At 37.6% G+C, this 22,040-nt stretch overlaps 1 protein-coding gene across 4 annotated transcripts in view; it reads left to right on the top strand.

Annotated features, from left to right (window-relative positions):
- Stpg2 (sperm tail PG-rich repeat containing 2) overlaps positions 1-22,040 on the top strand; it is a 449,395-nt gene that overhangs the window by 110,943 nt on the left and 316,412 nt on the right. For all 4 annotated transcript variants that reach the window (XR_009379933.1, XM_059266347.1, XM_059266346.1 and 1 more), the window contains exon 10: positions 7,084-7,176. Coding sequence is in view for 3 of the 4 variants with exons in the window: in XM_059266347.1 (XP_059122330.1) it covers positions 7,084-7,176 (93 nt within the window). In the remaining variant the exon portion in view is untranslated. The remainder of the gene's footprint in view (positions 1-7,083; positions 7,177-22,040) is intronic.

The raw sequence follows: 22,040 nt of genomic DNA on the forward strand, positions 1-22,040 counted from the left end.
GTTACAAAGTGGCATTCTTATGCAAGTATTTAATAAGTATAACATGATTCTAAGATAAAGCAATAGCACTAACAGTGCAAATAAACTAGAACATAATATGTTTAAGGATTTCAAGACCTAGCTATACCACTCTTGGGCATATACCCAAAGGATGCTCAATCATACCACAAGGACACTTGCTCAACTGTGTTCATAGCAGCTTTATTCATAATAGACAGAACCTGGAAACAATCTAGATGTTCTTCACCAGAAGAATAGATAAAGAAAATATGGTACATTTACACAATGGACTTTTACTCAGCTGTTAAAAACAATGACATCAGGAAATTTAAAGGCAAATGGATGGAACTAGAAAAAAAATCAACCTGAGTAAGGTAAGCCAGACCCAGAAAGGCAAACATAGTATGTACTCACTTATAAGTGTGTGGCAGCCCACAAAGATTCCAGCTTGTGGTTTGTTTCCAGGTTCGAGAGTCGGAGTTTATGTTGCTATCTAAGGCTGCATAATAGGGTGCAAAGGCATGGTTACCAGTATCTTATACTTCAAGGCCTAATTTCAAGATTCTTTGCCATGGGGCATGGTTAACAGGTGTTTTGAAAGGTCTACACTTGTTGGTACTTTGTAATTTGATCTTGAAAGGGGGAGGTCTTTTGCCCCTCTCCTTGCTGATGTATAAGAAGCCTATCATAAACTGAGAGGCTGAGTAACAAGGAAGGCCCAAGGGAGATGCATGGAACTCCCTAGGAAGGGGAAATAGAAGGGATTTTGTGGGTGGACAGGGGACTGGTAGGTATGGACCATGAAGGATCAGGTTGGGAATGGATGGAGGGGGAGAGTACTGAAAGAGATGACTGGAAGCGGGGTGCATTTTGGGGTTGGATAGAAACCTGGTGCAAGGGAAACTCCCAGGATTCTACAAGGTTGACTCTTGCTAAGAATCCTGGCAATAGTGAATGTGTAGCCTGAACTGGTCATCTTCTGTGACCAGGCAAGACTTCCAGTGGAGGGATTGGGAAGCCAACAAGCCATACAACCTTTAACCTACAGTCTGTCCTGCCTATGGGATGTGCTGGAGTAAGGGTGGCACAGAGATTGTGGGAGTGGCCAACCAATGACTGGTCCAGCTTGAGATCCATGTCACGAGAGTGAGCCCACCCCTGACACTGCCTGGAGTGCTAGGACCCAGAGGCTGGATGATCCAGAGACCTAGCATAGAACCAAACATGATGGTACCCATTGGTCCCACCTGTCTGGTCTCTAGCATGCCCTCTGGACAGGGAGGCCTGGCACAGGTCTGCTGACACATGCTCTGTTAGGATGGGTGACAAGCCCTTTGTCTCTGGCTCGGGAGCCTGTGTCTTCTGTTAGCACCCAAAACTAACAGTACTTGGTAACTTGTAACAGGATATAATAGGAGACTCTGGTATCCACATTTAATTAATTTATAGACATTTTTATTTTATTGTTTTCCCCCTCATACCCCACCCCCACAGTGTATCTGACAGTCTTCAATAACTATCTGGTTTTGTCAACCTATTTCCCATTAAAGCCACCACTTTATTAAGGAGTTGCTGAATGAACAAGTTTAACATGACTATGTCTGTTCTAAAGGTTTTTAGTCTTTTGATTGGCGGATTTTTTTTTTAATATTTCTAAGCCTCATTTCAAACATTTTCTCACATATCTTTTTATGTATTTTTTTAATAAAGATTAAGTTTGATACAAACATATTTTAATTTTGAGTATATAAATAGCACATTAAACCTACCTTGGTGATTTTAAGGGACCTATCTTGAATTTTAGTAGTTTTTAGAACATTTTGCTATGCTTAGTATAAATTGTACCATGAGTTCATTATTTTTAGTTTGGCATTGTTTTTCCCATTGGAGTCTTGGTGGCATCATTTGATCATTGTTATCCAAATAAAAATAATTAGTCTTACCATTTCTTCAACAATCCCAACTTAGAGCATTTCCACTCCATTTTGCTACATTGTCACAGACTCTAAATTTGTATATTTTACCTCTTGGAATATTACTGCTTTGCATCATCTGTACCCACTGATACGCCATCACCATGTGCTCACTTCTTTCTGCATTTTCATGCTTCTATCTGGAATTACTGAAAAATGGGCATGTTGTGTTTCTCCTTGTCTGGGTTGGCTAAGCTATGGTAGGCTTGGTTTGTTTTAAAAGGTCTGTTTTGTACAAACTTTGTATTTTTGGGGGTGTATGTGTAAATTTTTAGGTTGCTAGTTACTTTCAGCACCGTAGTGACATTAGTTGTGTGGCTTCCAGTGAAAAGTGGGTTGTTCTGCAAATTGTTTTTCCTGTGAAGTGAGTGGATGTTTTTGTGTCTCTCATTTGTATATTCAGTATGACTAAGTGTTGCTTTCCTTTCAATACATCTGTCTCAAAATTGCAGAGCTGTTACATCTTGGCTTGCTGTGTGGCGTCAATTTGAAATAATTCTTGTCTGTTGCTTCTTCATATATTTCTTATGCCATATCCTTTCCCACTTCTTGGATCCTAATACATATGTATGTTGGATTATTCATCATACTCTGAACATCTCTTAGCATACCTCTGTGTTGCACCTTTTTTCCCCCTCTTCATGCTTGGGTGTATAAATTTTCTGTTAGGAGAGCCTGTGACATTTTAAGTGTTTTTCAAAATGAAACTATTGAATTATTTTTTTAAAAAACATTTTCTTTTTTTAATTGAAAAATTCTACTCATACAATATATTCTAATATGATTTCCTCTTCCTTAACTCCTCCCAGACCCTTCCCATCTCCCCAACCACCCAACTCCATGCCCTTTCTTATTCTTTCTCTTTATGAAGCAAACAGACAGGCAAACAACAACCAAAATTGCCCAAACAAACCAGAATTTAAAAAAAAGCAAAGAAAAAAACATAAGGAACACATATACTCAAACACAGAATTAATTTCACATATTCTTATTTTCTATTCTAGAATTCTTTCTTTTGTTATCGTGTATTGATTGCAAAAACTAATGGGTTTCATTTTGACATTCTCATTCATAAATATTATGCACTTGACTATTTTAATTTTTCCCTTTGATCTTCTCCAGTCCCCACTTTGTTACTGATGGTCTCCTTATGCTGCTCCATATAGTTCTTCTCTAATTTCAAGTCTTGCTTTTTAAAATAAGTTTAGATTTTACATATGAGAGAAAACAAGCAGCATTTGTTTTCGTGGGCCTAGCTTGTGAAGCTCAATGAGGTGATCTTCAGCCCTCCCAGATACCTTTCTTACAACCCCTCCAGTGACTCTCACTCTCAAATTGATAATATCTTTCTCTGATTATTATTGTTACACACACACACACACACACACACACACACACACACACACACACATATATGCACAAATATTTAAATACAACCTGCCGAGACTAGTTTTGTTATTTGTGTATGTATATATGGTTTCTAGACTGTCCACTTTGTATTGGACTACTAATACAGGGACTCATCTTTGGGAGAGGTCAATTCTTCATCTCCCAGCAGTCATTAATTGTCTATAGTTCATTGCCTAGGGCTGGAGCCCTGTGAAATTTTCTCTCTGTGTTAGCTTGTCTATTAATATTGGCATTCCTCCTGTTTGTTTGTGTAGCTATTTCTAGGAGAGCCTGTTCCATAGCCAACTTCCTGATATTCTAGCTCTGACAATCTTTCTGTTCCCTCTTCTGAGATGTTCCCTGGTATGGCAGGGTCCTGTGCTGTTATTCCCTTTGGGGGAGGGGTCCAAGTAGGCATAGAGTCAATGATACAGACTCTGGGAGAATGTTGAAACAACAAGCTCAGTTTATTCAGGAAGAGGCAAGCCTTATATACCCTCCACCCCACCCTGGGGGGAGGTCTGATGAATATGCATCTGCTGGTGTGATATGGCTGCCTCTTATTGGTCCAGATCATCTCCAGATTATGTGTCAGCTGCTGTTGATAAGACCCTTAGGCAGACCCAGGTTGGCTCTCTGAAAGTATTTTTTTTTTTTTTTACTGGTTTGGGCCATCTGGCCCTCAAGCCTGTTAGGGATGAGTCATCCCACACCCTGTACCATACATTCAGGCCCTGTGATGCATTCATTGGTGCTTGGCTCCTGTAATCCATTTTCTATAGTGGCCTCTATTTGCTGTAAAGAGAAGCTTCTTCAATGAGGTGTGGTAGTTATACTTATCTGTGGGTATAAAGATAAGATTTAGAGTGCAGTAAGGAATTATGGAGGTTTGTTAAAGTGGTAGTAGTTGATTCTTTCCTATAAATTCACTAGCCCTGGAAGTTGGCTAGGTTCTAATTCCAGACATGGTTTCCCCAATGTTGAGTGAGTCTTACATCCAATTAGACAGCTGTTGGTTACTACCAGTATATGTGTGCCACTGACTGCATTTTTTGGATGACTTGCCATGCTGGGCAGTGCTGTGGTTCATAGGTGTGGCATCTGGGTAGGACTATGAATTATTTTCCTCCCTTCATAACTTGCATAGTATTTTCTGGTACCATAGAAGCTGGACTGAAGGAAGGAGGCTTTCAGGTATCCAGCTTGAATCCTAGTTTTATGTCCTAAGTGAGTGGTGTCTTCACATTAGGGGCTTACCCTCAACTTCCAAGAAGCAACCAAAGGCTACATCAATAGGGTATATTGTTTTGGGGGTCACTGTTTAACAATTAAATAGTATTTCTTATGCCTGGTATTGGAGTTTTTGTTAATCTGTGGTTCTTGTGGGGGACATTGTGAGCTCAAGCACATATTCCATATTCATCTGTTGGTGGTTACTTTGGATGATTCCATAACTCGAATATTTGGCTGCAATAAATGTATCAGTACTTCTGTTGGTATTCTGACTATGATTCGTTTGGATCTAGTCCTAGGAGTGTATATCAGTAGGTGGATCATATGGAAATTGATTTTAGTTATGTGAAAGAGTCTTGATGGTGATTTTCATAGTGGCCATATTAGTTTATTCTCTCAGTAATAGTTTATAAGGCTTCTTTATTTTTTGTTTACATTCTCACCAGCATTTGTTGTTGTCTGATTTCTTCTTTAAAAGGTTTTATTCTATTTAACCCCTTGTTGAACATTCTTCATGTATTTACTGATCATTTAAGCTTCATCTTTAATTTTCCGTTTATTTAATGAATGATTTGAGGAGCATTGCTGTTAGTAGTTCTTCTCTAAGGTTCTGGAAGAATTTAGTAGTGATTTTTTCTGGCATGCAATTTTTTTTTTTAAGTTGGGAAACCCTTCCTTAGTGCTTCAGTTTGCCCCAGTGTAAAGTATTTGTTGGAAACAGATACCTCCAACTTTCCCCAGTTTTAGTGGAAATATTTTAACTTTGTCCTTGTTTTCTCTCATGTTGGCTTTAAGTTTGCCATATATAGTTTTTATTGTCATGAAGTATGTTCCTCTGTTTCCATTTTTTTCAGAGCCTTTATCACTATACTGTTAGTTTTTTTGTCATTTTGACACTAAAATTGCTAGAACTAACCTCAGCATTTTGGCTAAAGGAGCAGATAGTTTTACAGAGAGAGCATGTAAGGATAGATTTAGCTTCTTAGTAAATAAACATTAACCATAAAATGAATAAAGAAATAGATATATCAGACCATTACCTACTATGTGTCAAATGCTGAAATACTAAATACAAATATGAAGTTATGAAATGAAAACAGTGAGGTCCATAAAGATGAGATATAAACCTTTATCCCTTTTGTATAAACATAGAATGTTGCAACTGTTTATACAGTTTAAATGAATACAGATGAATAAATTAGATTAAATTGGAAACAGTATTTCACAGAGATTAATTAATTGTAAATTAAAATTGTAGATTACCTGCTTCTACCCTATTAATTTACATCTTCAGTGCATGTGAGGGTTTATCATATTAAAAGAGTATTGATCACTTTATGTAGAAAACATATTAGTTCAGAACTGCAGATAATTGAGTTAAAATTTTAGCTACTATGTTTCATGTATTAATAATGAAGTGTTAACAAACAATGCTATATAATTGAACATATAAATTATAATTGTATATTGTTGAGATTAGAACATACTGGTTGTGATATTGAAAAATAATTGATATCTAAATGTTTGAGTATAACTAAAATTCATTCTAATATGTTCACTGTGTTTATTTATTTATTTGTTTGTTTGTTTTTTGAGACAGGGTTTCTCTGTGTAGTTTTGGTGTCTGTTCTGGAACTTGTTTGGTAGACCAGGCTAGCCTCGAACTCACAGATATCCACCTGTCCTTGCATCCCGAATGCTGGGATTAAAGACGTGTACCACCAAATTTAGCTTGTTATTTTTAATTTTTGAAATTATAATATAAATACACATTTCTACCATCATTTACTTCTTCCAAACTCTCTCATACATCCCTACTTGCTCTCTTTCAAATCCATGGCCCCATTTTTCAATAATTGTTGTTACATGCATATTTGTATATGCAAATATATTCTTAAATATGTATGAACAACCTGCTTAATCTATTTAATGTTACTTGTATGTTTTTCTTTTCAGGGCTGATCATTTGTTATTGTATAACCAATTGATGTGCTCTTCACTAGAAGCTAGTATTTCTCTTGCTCTCAGTATTCCTTAATGTTTATAATTCTTAGTGTATGTTTGAGGACTATGCGCTTTCCCTACCCACACTAGTATGTCTGCTGTTGTGGCCCTTGTTCAGCTCATGTTTAGGCAGCAATGCTGGTGAGACATCATGGGTGTCGCTTCGGACATTCCCAGGAGACACAACCTCATAGTAGCCTCCCTTATGTATTTAAATAACTTATAAGGATCCATTATACTTCACTACAGGCTTTATAATCAACCATTTCCATTGTATTAATTCATTGACTGTAAGGTTTTTACTTATATATCCTATGTAAAAAAGTAATTTTGAATGTTTGTCTACTTCTATTAGTGGGGCAATAATATTGCCAAGCTTCACTTATTGAAACATTGTTTCTAGTGCTAATTACATAGATAAAATAATTTATATACTCTTTTAACTCTTTGTTTCAACATGTTTTTTTTTTTTTGGAATTCACAGGTTGGTAGACTTCTTGATGAATTACCTAACTTGACTAATCGAAACGCCGCTTTCTTGTCAAGAACAGAAAGAGCTCCAGTAGTACCAGATACGGTAAGAAGGCTCCTATAATCAAATTTACTTGTAGTTTTAGAAATGGAGCAGACTGTGCAACATAGAGACTTAGATAAGGACCTCAATAACCTGCTCTAATGTGTTTGACTACCTTAATGCTCCTACTTTTAGCAAAAGTACACATTGCTGTAAGAGACCATGTTACATGGATTTGTAGAGTCAGAGGACATTATTACCAGGTCATACATAAAAGCTGAACTTAACGTGTTGAATTTGAAATAAAAAGTTCACTTTAGATTCAACTCAGTTTACTCATAATGCATTTTCCCTGTATAATTTAATTCCATTTTAAAATATAAGACTCATCAGTGATTCTTTAGTCCTGTTAGTTCATACTTCAAACTGTATTTATTTGAATTTTTCTAAAAATTACCAACTTTACAAATAGCTTATACTGCATAAATGGAAGTACATCAAAGTAAACTTAAAAGTGAAGTTGACTATTTTATTCAGATTGAATTTATTAAAAAGTTCTCAAAATAACACAGTTAAAAAGTTAGATCAATTAATAGTGTTGCTATGGTCTGAATGCTTGTGTGTGTTTGAATTCATATGCTGACATCCGAGTCCCCAAAATGTTCACATTAGATGAGACTTACTGGGAAGTGATTAAGTCAAGGGCAGGAGCTTCTTGGCCCTTCCAGGATATTAAACCCAAGAGAAGCTGCCATTTGTGGGAGGCAAGCCATGTCACTTGCTGAACCTGTTTGTGCCTTGATATTGTCCTTTCCAGCCTCAGAACTGGGAGAAATAAATTTCTATAACTTACAGTATTTTATTGCATTTCAAACTAAGACATGTGTTATAGTGTAACTATATGCACATATATATATATATATATATATATATATATATATATAATCATTCAAATATTGTAGAAATCAGACCATCTTTAAAATATATTATTAATGACAAGTTGGCAAAATAGGATCATCAACCAGCATTAAAAATATAGGTAAATACCTGAGGCAGCTGAGATCAAACTGCTAAGTCAGAGATGGGTGAGTTAATTTAGAATCTTTTTAGCAACAAAGTAACAGGTTCAAGAACAGGGTGAATGACATTAAGGAAGAAGCAAGAACAATAGTAATTACTGTAGTTGTGAATTTTTAGGAAATAATAAGAATTTAGTGAAATTCAGAAATGAATTTTCTCAGGCATTAATTGGCAGTCTGAGATAGGATCAAAATTAACATCAGATTCTATGAAATTGTTATGTAATTATGGATTCAAAATATGGTCCTGTCTCTTTAGGAAGAGCAATAAGAGGTCAGTGGCTCCTGAGAGGGAGAATCGGTGGCCTCCAAGGGACAAACTCCCACAAGGTTGTCTAACCCTAAGTGGTCAGCTCTAAACACATGCACATACATGCAAAGCCTACCAAACTCAGCAGGTTATATATTCATGTGTACGCATACATACATATTAATAGACATGTAAAATAATAATTGTAGAAGAGGTCATGAATTTGGGAGTGGAAGAAAGGAGCTGGAGAAGAGTAAGAGGTAGGAGAGATATAGATGCAGCGCTCATGTACAGAATTCTCAAAAAATACTATTAAAAAAAAGACAATTTAGAATTGTCTAGTGGCTTCTTGAGCTGTGGGTGATCTTCTGTAGTTGTTCAGTGAGTAAGCCATCCCAATAGCTCATTTCCTCTTGTGGCGAGTTCCAGGGCTGAGCTGTTCTTCAGTGTTCATTGTCATATATACATGGGATCCACAGTGCAACATGCCAAAAGGAATCTGCGACTGAAATGAAGACTTTGCTTCTAATGCCTTTAGAATTGTGTCATAATATTGCAGGCAGTGGGGACAAACGCGTGATGTTCCTAAGGCACTGCAGGAGTGCGCATGTGCGCTTTGCTGTGTGGAGAAAGACGCTGAAGCTGAGGGTTATTTTCTCCTCACCACACTCATGTCGTTGTGTGCCTTTCTTTGTAGATGGGGACTTCTTTTTAGTATGGTCTTATTTTTTTAAAAATTTCTTTTATTTATTATTTATTTTTAAAAATTTTTATTTTGCAATACAATTCAGTTCTACATATCAGCCACGGATTCCCTTGTTCTCCCCCCTCCCGCCCCCCTCACCTTCCCCCCAGCCCACCCCCCATTCCCATCTCCTCCAGGGCAAAGCCTCCTCCGTGGACTGAGATCAACCTGGTAGACTCAGTCCAGGTAGGTCCAGTCCCCTCCTCCCAGGCCGAGCCAAGCGACCCTGCATAGGCCCCAGGTTTCAAACAGCCGACTCATGCAGTGAGCACAGGACCCAGTCCCACTGCCTGGATGCCTCCCAAACAGATCAAGCCAATCAACTGTCTCACTTATCCAGAGGGCCTGATCCAGTTGGGGACCCCTCAGCCATTGGTTCATAGTTCATGTGTTTCTATTCGTTTGGCCATTTGTCCCTGCACTTTATCCAACCTTGGTCTCAACAATTCTCCCTCATAAAATCATCCTAAATGAGGTAACCCAGACTCAGAAAGACAAACATGGTATGTACTCACTCATAAGAGGATACTAGATGTGGAACAAGGATGACTGGACTGCTACTCACATCACTAGGGAGGCTACCTGGAAAACAGGACCCCAAGAAAGACACGGGGATCGCCCAATGACGGAGAAATGGAAGAGATCTACATGAACAGCCTGGACATGAGTGGGGGTAATGAAGGGCGAGGGTGGAGGGAAAGAGAGCTTGGGGGAGTGGGAGATCCCAGCTGGATCAACAACAGAGAGGGAGAAGAAGGAATAGGAGACCATGGTAAATGAAGACCACATGAGAATAGGAAGAAGCAAAGTGCTAGAGAGGCCCACAGAAATCCATAAAGATACCCCCACAACAGACTGCTGGCAATGGTCAAGAGACAGCCCAAACTGACCTACTCTGGTGATGGGATGGCCAAACATCCTAATTGTCGTACTAGAAACCCCATCCAACTACTGAGGGATCTGGATGCAGAGATTCATGGCTAGGCCCCTGGTGGATCTCTGGGAGTCCAATTAGTGAGAATGAGGAGGGTTTATATGAGCGAGAATTCTTTTATTTTTTTAAATTTAATATAATTATACCATTTCTCCCTTCCTGTTCCTCCTTCCAAACCTTCCCATATCCCCCTTCTTGCTCTCTTTCAAAATCATGGCCTTCTTTTTCATTAATTGTTATATACATCTATGTATCTGTATAAGCATATGTATTCCTAAATATATAAATATAACCAACTTAGCTTGTATGTATGTTTTACATTTGTTATTTATATATTTGTGTGTGTGTGTGTGTGTGTGTGTGTGTGTGTGTGTGTGCACGAGCATGTACTCGTGTGTGCCACAGTGCATGTGGAGGTCAAGAACAATTAGAGAGAATTAGTTCCCTCTTTCCATTCTGTGGGTTCTGGGGTACTGAACTCAGTTTTTCATGATGGACCTCCTTTCCAGCCACTTAGAGTCATCTTTTCAGGTATCACATACTTACTAGTAAAATATTGAACATAAAGGAAATTTCTCTTTAGTCAAGAAACATTGTTTTTAAAAACTGCTTTCTATAAATGACAATACCATGGGAATAAATGCATATATAATGAAAGATACAAATTACTACTCTAAAAACAGATTTGAAATAACCTGTCACATGTCTGAAACAGTGGGATTCATTGTGCAATTTTCACTTCAAAATAAAAATATTAGAATTTACTCTCTCTCTATATATGCACACACACACACATATGTATGTATACACACATATACATATATGAAACAAGAGGATATATTATTTTAAATTTTCAAGTAGTTTTGGATAAACATACAAAAATCCCTCAGACTTTTGGTTTCAAATAAAAGGCAACTAATATGCATGCATCTCTTTCTTGTATAAAGTCTCAGTGAAATACTTGCTGTTTTAAAAAAATACAAACATTAGTTTAATGCAATAAAAGGCAGCTATTAGGTAATGCAAAACTAGAATACAAGAGATGACAGGACCATTTGTTGCAAAAAATGTATAATTATTCCAAGGTGAGTAAAAATATGAATTTTTAATGTGAGGACCCCACTAAAATGTCAACAAATGTGGGATTCAAGGCCTGTGCTCTCTGTACATTCTCATTCATTTTCAGATGAACATAAGTTAAAAAAAATACACTTAAAGCTGCCACAGAGGGATGTAACTGGCCATTCACAGAGAGATGGAAACACAATGAGAACAGTGGCTGCTCCACAGTGTTAGTAATGTTTAGAGCTTAGAGAAAATAGAGGGATGCATTTGGTAATTTCTGGGAGGAAATAATTTTGGATATAGAATTTTCCCTCTACTTGAAATTTCAATGAAGTGAACAAATAATACGATTTTCTGTAGCCAGATTTTTCTTTGGGCCAAGAGCTCACAAAAAATGACACAGAGACTTATTATTAATTTGAAAGCTCAGCCTATAGCTTAGGCATATTTCTAACCAGCTTGCTGTGGGATGTTCTGTATGGCAAATGTGTTAATAATTAGTCAATAAATAAAACACTGATTGGCCATTGGCTAGGCAGGAAGTGTAGGCGGGACAAGGAGGAGAATAAAGCTGGGAAGTGGAAGGCTGAGTCAGAGAGACACTGCCAGCCGCCACGATGACAAACAGCATGTGGTAAGCCACGAGCCATGTGGCAAGGTATAGATTAATGGAAATGGATTAATTTAAGATGTAAGAACAGTTAGCAAGAAGCCTGCCACGGCCATACAGTTTGTAACCAATGTAAGTCTCTGTGTTTACTTGGTCAGGTCTGAGTGGCTGTGGGACTGGCAGGTGAGAGAGATTTGTCCTGACTGTGGGCCAGGCAGGAAAACTCTAGCTACACTAGCTCTTATAACTTAAATTACTCATTTCTATTTATCTACATGCTGCCATGTGGCTTGTGGCATTTGGGAAAACTCTAGCTACACTAGCTCTTATAACTTAAATTACTCACTTCTATTTATCTACATGCTGCCATGTGGCTTGTGGCATTTACCTCTCTTCCTGCATATCTTGCTCCCTCTGTGACCAGCTGGTGACTCCACCTTTCTGCAGGCAGAGTTTTCCTGTCCTAAACATCTTCTTTCAAATAACCAGCAGCTGTTTTCCAAATAACTGACTCGGAGAGACAATATAAATTATAAATGCTTGGCCAATAGCTTGACCTTGTTCCACCTAACTCTTAAATTTAAATTAACCTATATTTCTTATGTATGCTTTGGCAAAGGCTTGATACCTTTTCTCAATTCAGCATGCTCATCTTGTTTTTCCCTGAATCTGCTGTTGACTCCTCTGACTCCACCCTCCCTCTCCTGAGTATCCTCTTAGTCTGGTTTTCCTGCCTAACCTCCTCCTGCCCAGCTATAGGTCAATGAGCTCTTTATTAGCCAAAGAGAATAATACATATTAATAGTGTAGAAAAAGATTGTTCCACAGCACATTTCTTCTTCCCTGAGCTCTCTGTGTCTAGAAGTTCCTGCTATACCTCCTGCTTAGCAATTGGCTCTTTAGCTTTTTATTAAACCATCATAGTGACATATCTTTACATAGCATAATCAAATATCTCACAAAAATTTTCTAGCGTGCTAGAGCACAGTAAGTTTAGTATCTTTATATGCCCATGGATGGAGTTGATCTAGTAAAAAATTAAGAAAAGAGACAAGAGGAAATTAAAGAAGGGTGATGTGAGCACAGAGACAAGTAACTGAGCATTTCCTGCATAAAATGAGGAAAAGTGAAAACAAATTTAAAGACAAGTGTATATTAGCTGGTGTGTGAATTATATATATGTCCAGAGGCAGGGGTATGAAGACAGATTTCATTCACTTTTTTTGTGTTTAGTTATACTACTTGGTTCTATACAGAACAATAATAACTAAATGAACCTATTATAGATCAGAAAGCTGAATTAGAATTAAAGATGGAATTCAAACATTAGACACTTAGCTACTACTACTAAAAATAACAAAATCAAGTGGTTGAGAGGCAGAGAATGTGCCAAGTTTCTCATTTCATAGTGCAGTGTATGGATATAAGAAAGGGAACAACCACTGTTAGGCATGATTTTAACATGTAATGATTAGTTCAAAGAACAAACAAAACCCCACATAGTAAACAAAAGAAAACCCTCAAAGACCCAATTACTGTTAAAAGGAGTTATTTGTTAGAATGGAGCCAGGGGGATGTGAAAGGAGGCATATTTTATAATTTAGCTTAGACACTATGTGTGACTTGAATTTTATTTATGAAGTGAATATATTTTAAAATAGAAGTATAAATTGTACTCATGTGGTTGAATATACATTTAGACTGGTATGCAGATATACTGAATCTCACTTGACTCCTTCTCTGAAAACAAAAATTCTGAATAAAATGAAAACAGAACATATTCATGGACTCTTTCAAGAGCTGAAATGAAAGGATCACCCAGGCCAAAGGCTAAATTCAGGAGGATGGAAAATGGCAAGCCGAGCTCCGAGGCTGACTTCACCCCAGGCATTTGTCCAAGCCCATGAGCTTCAGCTTTCATTTTATAGGCTTGGAAATCTCCTTGGGATAAAGTGACGTCTTAGACACTCTTGATGGGAAATCTCAAAGAAAATTCATCAATACATTAAAACTTTAATGCAGTTTTAGGAGGAAAATGCACATATATCTATGTTTCCTACCCACTCAAGGATTTAAAGGATGGTTGCTTATCATGAATCTTTTGGTTTTCATTCTGTGATAGAAGGATTGCCCCTGAGAATATGTTATATTTCATTTATTTAATGAGATGAATTATTCAAAACATTAAATACTTGTCTTCCACAGACATTAATGAAATTGAGTTTATTAATATCAACAAGACCTAATACTTACTTAGTGTTTAATTCATGCTGTACCTCATTTCAGATGATACTAACTAATTTGAATACCATAATTATGGTCATCTTTTAATGAGAAAAATCAAGGCAGAGTTTAAAAGGGAGAGCCCAAATTTAAACAGAGACAGTTTAGTGACAAAAGCCGCCTTGATGTTTTCATGGAATTTTCCTATGAATTTAAAAAATCATTTCAATCAAAATAAATACAGCAAAGGTGTGATTTCTGTGATCTACAACAAGAGCTGTCCAAGTGTGAGTGTCTTAGGGATGTAAGGGCTTCTCACTTGCTGTTGGTCAGTGGAAACAGACAGAGGAGTCAGGCACCTAGCCTTATTACTGAAGTTAATTTTGCTCTAATTGTTGAGAGACTGGAAGTTGAGCAGTATAAATTCAGTAGAGAAGTCACAGGAAGAGTTTCATATACTTTCTTACGTCAGTTCGTATCTCAGGAAGGACCATGATTTGGGGATAACTGGTATCAAACTTACAAGACTCATAACAATAATGTTTAAAATGAGAAAAAAACCCTTGGAATTTATTAAAGTAACTTCCTGGAAAATTTTACTGTACTTAAAAATATTTACGTTTTATCCCATGTTCTTTATTATGTATGTGTGTGTCGGTGGTCGGGGGGACCATGTCATGGTAGACCTGTGAAGGTCACAGACAGTTTGTAGAAGTTGCTTTTCTCCTTCCAGCATGAGGGCTCTGGGAATTGAACTCCAATTTTCAGGCTTGGCACTGTGATGACTAGTTCTATGTAAACTTGATACAAGTTATAGTCATCTGAGGCTAGCTGAACTTGGTAGTGTAAGAGTCATCCAGGTGGTACTAGTTTTGAAGGCATGAAGATGTCCTTGAGACAGCTGAGGCTTGGCACTGTGAGAGGCCAGGAGAGGCCGTTGATGAAGGTGGTGGGTCAACAGCAGTTGAAGGCCCAGGATTAAGGGGTCATGCAGAGCAGCTGAGGCTTGGCAACATGCAGACATTTCAGAAGAGGCCATTGGTGAAAGTGCAGCTTATTTCAGCAGAAGAGCCCAGCTGAAGATGCTTGGAGATGCTCATACTTTGGGACAACCACCAAAAACAGCAGCAGTGGTGGAGTGGAGCCAGCTGGATCCTAAATGTTGAGCTCTGTGTGCTGCAGAAGGTGGAGCCAGAGAAAAGACCCAGGCCCTTTGGAGGAGCCCAGAAGACTGAGTGAATCCCAGAAACTGGACATTATTTACACTGTTGGAGTTTGGTTTTGCTTTGTTCAGATCGTGACCATATCCTGGTTCTTTCTTCTTGAAGTAAGAAAGTATTTAATTTATTTTTGATTTCCCTGGAGCCCACAGTTGAGAGACTTTAAGCTTTAAAGCAAAAAGAGAAATTTTGGGGTTTTGATTTTAAAAGAGACCTGATAATTTTAATAAGACAACTTTTAAAGTGTTTGAATATGTAAGGCTGTGGTACCTTTTAATTTTGTAAAACGTTTTATATTGTGATGTCTTTATTAATGTGTAATCTTGGGAATGAACAAGAAAGGAAAGGTTGTGGCTCAACAGATATGTGTGTGTCAGGCTGACAAGAGGTCAGTTGTACTGACTAGTGGTATGTCAACTTGACACAGCTATAGTCATCTGAGATAAGGGAACCCCAATTGAGACAGTGCTCTTAAGATGAGGCTGTAGGCAAGCCTGTAGAACATTTTCTTAAATTAGTGATTGATGGGGGAGGGCCCAGCTCATTGTGGGTGGGGCCACCCCTGAGCTAAGGTTCCTGAGTTCTATAAGAAAGCAGGCTGATAAAGCCAAAGAGTGTAAGCCAGTAGGCAGCACCCCTCCGTGGCCTCTGCATCAGCTTTTGCCTCCAGGTTCCTGCCCTGCTTGAGTTCCTGTCTTGAGTTTCTTCCATGATGAACAGTGATGTGGAAGTGTAAGCCAAATCAACCCTTTCACCACACATTGTTTCTGGTCATGGTGCTTCATCACAGCAGTAGTAACCCTGACGATGACACCCACTAAGGTATCTTGCTGGTTTAATCACTTGATAAACACTTGTGCTGTGGACATCGCTCTATGTAAATAAAGCACTGATTGGCCAGTGACCAGGCAGGAAGTATAGGCGGGACAAGGAGAGAGGAGAATTGAGGAAGGAGGAAGAAAAGGGAGACTGCCTGGAGCCGCCGCCAGGACAAGGAAGATGTAAGGTACCAGTAAGCCACGAGCCATGTGGCAAAGTAAAGATTAATAGAAATGGGCTAAATATAAGAGTAAGAGCTAGACAATGACAGGCCTGAGCTAATGGCCAAGCAGTTTAAATAATATAAGAGTTTGTGTGTTTATTTTATAAGTGGGCTCTGGGACTGGCGGGACTTGGTGGCGGGAGCTGGAGAAAAATTCTCCAGCAACACACTTGTAATACAGAAACTATGTAAGGGAATAGTGAAAATAATTTTCATTAGTATATCAATTTTGTGTTACTTTAATATCCTGTACTAGATATTCTGGATATCATCCGTGATTATATTCAAGCTTAGGAATGTAAATGCCAGTGATGGTTTATATACTTATCTTTCCACATAGTTATACTAACATGAATATATTTATTGAAATAGTCTTAGAGTTTCATGTTTTAAGCAAATTACTACTTAGAAAAAATCATAGGGGAGAGGAATAAATCCAGCATAGTGTTTTGTTTGATACTCATAATGATGCAAAAGGTTACGTAGCTCATGAGAAACGGTTTGCTCCAATATGAGCAGCTTGGCACCCACTGTCAGTCACAGACCCCACCTTTAATATTTTCAATACATGCTTAGCCTCTCTTGACTTATGTGTTTGTCATATGCTAAAATGAAATAATCACACATGTGCATACTCATCCATAATAAATGTGCTTGCTTCTCAAAAAGTTTTGAGAACAAAGCTGTGGATTAAGAGTAAAACTTTTCTAATCTCAGCTGTACCTTCTAGCAACTTGAGTTTAGGCAACTTTGTCAATCTGTTTCCTTATTGAGCCTATCGTGGTAAAAATTAAGTGGATTCTTTTACTGCTACTCATAGTGCAAGTAAGTTGGTTGTAAAGCTTTCAAATGGTAGACTTGTGGTTAAGAGCTAAGTCAATATCATGCTTATACTTTCTTCTTATCACTCCATAATATTAATGAAGAACATACTGAAATATGACACTACTTTTTCACACTTCCTTTTAAGTGAAATTGCTCCTTTCTTTTGCAGTTTGGGGCACTATGTCTTAATGGTAAAGGAATGAGAAGAAAATATGCTGAGTTTGAACTTTTCAAACATTTCTTACAGCTCATTTCAGAGACATCATTTGTGTGTATGGTACAGACAAGACTTATTAAGGCTGTGTATCAAAGAATTGTCTAAGTTTTTTTAATTTCCAGAAGCTCACCTTTAACTATTCTCAAACAGGAGGTCAGATAAAAGTTGTAGCATTTGGTTTAATTATCACTGAACAGTAAACTAACTCAAAACCTTACTAGAAAGCAACAACACTGTTTATTATATGGTCCTATGTTTGTTGGTGAATTAGACATGCTCATCTCTGGCTGTAGCTTTGTTGGGGAAACTGCTTTATACTCACATTCAATGGGGGTGGCTCTTGGGAACAGAAGGACAGCTGAGGTATGCTCTTGTCATTGTGATTGCTATAAGAAAGGGAGTAAGACATTGCAGGATATATGGACAAAAAACCTTTCCTATAATGAAGAGCAGAGAAGCATAGAAGAGGGAGAATGTTGGGATCCAAGAGTAAGGCCTGTTTTATGCTCCAAAAAATGTGGGTGATCCTGGAAAGACTGGGCATTGGGAACAGCAGTAGCTCATCAGAGGCTCTGTTGTAATATTGACAAGAATGATGGTGAGTAAATGCTTCAGGTTCCTATGTGACCCTTTGGAAGGTGTTTGAGTAATAACTGCCTTTCCTGCTAAAGACAAATGGTATAGTGGTACTTTTTAGCAGCAAGATCCAGGGAGTACTAAAAAGACAAAACCTACGTTTTTCTGAAGATAATGTAATATGAGGAATTATGAATAATAGATAATTGAAAAGGCAAATAACATTGACTCATTGTGGGGACAGCAACACAGAAACTGCGATCATTTCTAGATATTGAGGAACAAAAGGAACCAGGGCAGAATTACTTAAGCTTGGAAAGCTCTGAATTCTACTTTAGACCTCTGCAAAATGGTCCCAGTTAGTTGGTAATAGTGTCTTAGGGCTCAAAATAAAATTATCTTGGCCTGTGACATAGATCATAAGGATCTGGGAACAGTACAGAAACAGACAATTTCAGTGGAACTAGTCTATGAAATTGGAATTATTCTAAAGCCTATATTCACTGCCCTCACCTTCTTGATTCCTTCTGTCTTCTACTAGAACACAAACACACACACACACACACACACACACACACACACACACACACTTACGTTTTTCTTTATTAGATTCTGATATCCTTTTTAGGTTTGCTTTGCTGGTTGGTTGGTTTGCTGGTTATCTTACTGTACTCTAAGAAGTGGTGCAGAATATGTTACTTTGGGACAACAGGAAAAGTAAAGGATTTTAGACACACTATTTCTGATGTACTGAGAAGGGCACCAATCACAGTATACTTGCACATGTCGTATACTTCCATTTTAAAGTCTCTATAACATTTTTACTTAACTATATAACGTCATTAGTTCATAAAGTAGTTTTCAAAAGCCAATAAATAGCCATGTAGTTTCCATCCTTATTAAGATTTAGAACTAATACTGAAGACACTAGTCTGAGAGGTATGATGACAAGCCTCATTCTAAATTCCTTCTTCCTATTGGACACCCATCAATACTTAATATAGTGAAGTGAATAGAATAACCCAATTCTGTACTAGTGTTATAAACTGAAGCTTTACATCACTTTTATTTAGATTATATAATTATCACATAAATAATAAATTGATGAAGAACTCATTATGGTTTTATTCTTTGGCTGATGAAAATTTTTGCTCTTTCATGTGTTTTGAGAATGAAAACTGTCCATATTTTGAAGGTGTTACACTAATTCAAAGTGAACAACAGATGACATATATTCTACATAGTATCAGAGACTTAAATTATACTGTAGTCATGGCATCTATTCCAGTCTGATTCCCACATCTATGCTAACCAGTCAGTTTTTGTAGACTGTGTGGGAGTTAAAAGGACAGTGTGTTTAAAACGACTTCCAGATGATTAGTTCAGACCTTGGACTTTCTCTTTAATGTCCTTGATGCCAGGATAACTGTATCTGCCACCCCTTTACTTGGTATAAGATGGTATTAATGCCATTAAAATCTCTTTACAAGAATGCCTGATTAATGAAACATGACATTTAGAAGTTGACTTTAAATGTCTAATTTCCTTATCCAAGATGAACTTACTCATAAGAAATTAACTTTATCTCAGAATATTTGAGCATTAGGAATTCATTTATCTTTTCAAAATTATCTTTAATGATAAAAGAAACAAATGCTATGAGCTCAAGCACAAAGGCAATAAATGTAGAAACCGATTCCTATAGTTAAAGTGAGATTGGTAGAGAAATAAAATTCTATAGGTGAAAAGAAAGCAGAATCCAGAGAATTGAGGAATATCAGAAGAGAAAGAATGAGATGCGCTCATGTTAAAAAGTTTGTGTGTAAAATGGCACAAGAAGCACAAAGCAGAAGCATGCTGGAAAACCGCAGCCCTGGGAAGAGCTACTGCTTCTGTGGTGAGGGGACGGTAGGTAGATGCTCTGGGCCCCTGTGCACACCCTGTCCAGCACCTCGGGTTGCCCAGATCTCGCAAGGAGCCATCTAGCAGAGCAGAAACAGGATTTGTGGATTCTGAAATTCACAGGTAAGAGACAGTTCTCCAGAGTCTGGCATATTCCACTCTTTTGGCTGCTCAACATCTTTCAACATAAAAATAAATTTCCATACATCATTGCAAGCAACTTTGCTCTGCCTCATGGATTCTAATGACCTTTATATTACAAAAACATTCTCAAATTTTCTCCAAAGTGAGAAGACACAGCACTATATGATCATTTTGTCCATATATGGGCAAATTAATCATTGGTAACCTAAATTTTTGAATTTATAATGACCAATTATGACTTAAATACTAAATTAGTCAGGTTTTTTTTTTTTTTTGCTGTTATAACCAAGATGGGTAATTTATAAGGAACAGAACTTTATTTCTTGCAATTTTATCAACTAGGAAGTTCAAACCCAAGAGCTTTACAGTTTGTGAGGGTTTTTTTACTGTGCCATCTCATCATAGAAGGCAGCAGAGCGAGAGAACAAACACAGAGCACTAAGGGAATGTTCCACACTCATTGTTTTCATCAAGAATCCACTCCAGAAAGCTAACCTGCTCCTGGGGTAACAACATGAATCCATTTATCTAGGATTGCTTCTTCAAAGTCCTTTAAAAAATTATTATTATTATTATTATTATTATTGCCATTTTACATCACAACTGCAGTTTCCCCTCCTTTCTCTCCTCAGTCCTTTCCTCAACCTCTTCTCTGACCCCCCCAGACTTTTCCACTCTTTCATTTCTGTTCTGAAAAGGACAGGCCTCCCATAGATATTAACCAAATACGGCATTTCAAATTGCTGTGAGACTAGGAACCGCGCCTTGTGGACAAGGCCACCCAGTAAGAGGAATAGAGTCCCAAAGGCAGTAAAAGAAAGAGTCAGAGACAGCCCTTGCTCCCACTGTTAGGAGTCCCACAAGTAGACCAAGCTACACAATTGTCACATATATGTAGAGGGTCTAGGCCAGTCCCATACATGCTCCTTGGTTGTCAGTTCTCACCTCTTTTTTTTTTCTTTTTTTCAGACAGGGTCTATGTAGACCTGGCTGACCTGGAACTCACTCTGTAGACCAGGCTGGCCTTGAACTCACAGAGATCCACCTGCCTCTGCCTCCTGAGTGCTGGGATTAAAGGTGTGTGCCACCATGCCTGGCTTTACCCCTTCCACTTAACACTGTGTATTAGGGGTAACTTTCTATCACATAAACTTTAGTCTATGTAACATGAACATTATTACTGCTTTTTTTCCTTCTCTTCCCCCAGCTTCACAAAGGTATAGTTAGTAAGTTGAAACTGTATATATTCATGGTATACAACATGATGCTTTGATGTATACAAATAGTATGAAATTAGTAAAACCAAGCTAGTTAACATGTACATCACTTTACATTTTGTAGCAAGAATATTTAACATTTCTCACAAAAGTCTGTTTTCTTACCAATGTGGTTACTATGTTGAACAACAAACCTCCAGAATCCTTCATGTCTAACAAAGGATTCATGTACTCTGGGTACCACTTCCCTATTTCGCCCTTTACTCTATAGCTTTTGGCTACAACTGTTCTGTTCACTGTCTGAGTTCAGGTTCTCCTTATAAATGGGATTATGCAATATCTATCTCACTGTGCCTGGCTTATTCTACTTAGCATAATGTCACAATAAAGTATTCTTTTGTCTTTTAGGGTTGAATATTATTCCACAGTGTATACACATATTTTCTTTATCTAATTATTTGTCAATAAATGGGTTTTGATACTTTGGCTATTATGGGTAGTACTGAAATCAGCATAGGAGTGCATAAATGTATATGTGCTCAGAAGTGAGATTTTTGGATCATGTGGCAGTTCTATTTTTGATTTTAAGGAACCTCCACATTGTTTTTCATAATGGCTGTATCACTTTACATTCCTACTACTAGTGTGCAAGGATTCTTTTTCTTTTCCTCATACTTTGTTAATATTGTAATAGCTTAGTTTTTGAGGATGATGTCTATTGCAGTTTTCATTTACATTTCTCTGATGATTCATGATGTTGATAAACTTTTTGCATACATTTTCATGTACTTAATAGGGGTACAGGTGCTTTGTACATTTGAGACAAATAAGCATTTGATTTTGTCATGTTGGGTGCTCTGTACATCTTTGTTAGGTGA

Source organism: Peromyscus eremicus, chromosome 6, assembly GCF_949786415.1.
Source record: "Peromyscus eremicus chromosome 6, PerEre_H2_v1, whole genome shotgun sequence".
Lineage (NCBI taxonomy): Eukaryota > Metazoa > Chordata > Mammalia > Rodentia > Cricetidae > Peromyscus > Peromyscus eremicus.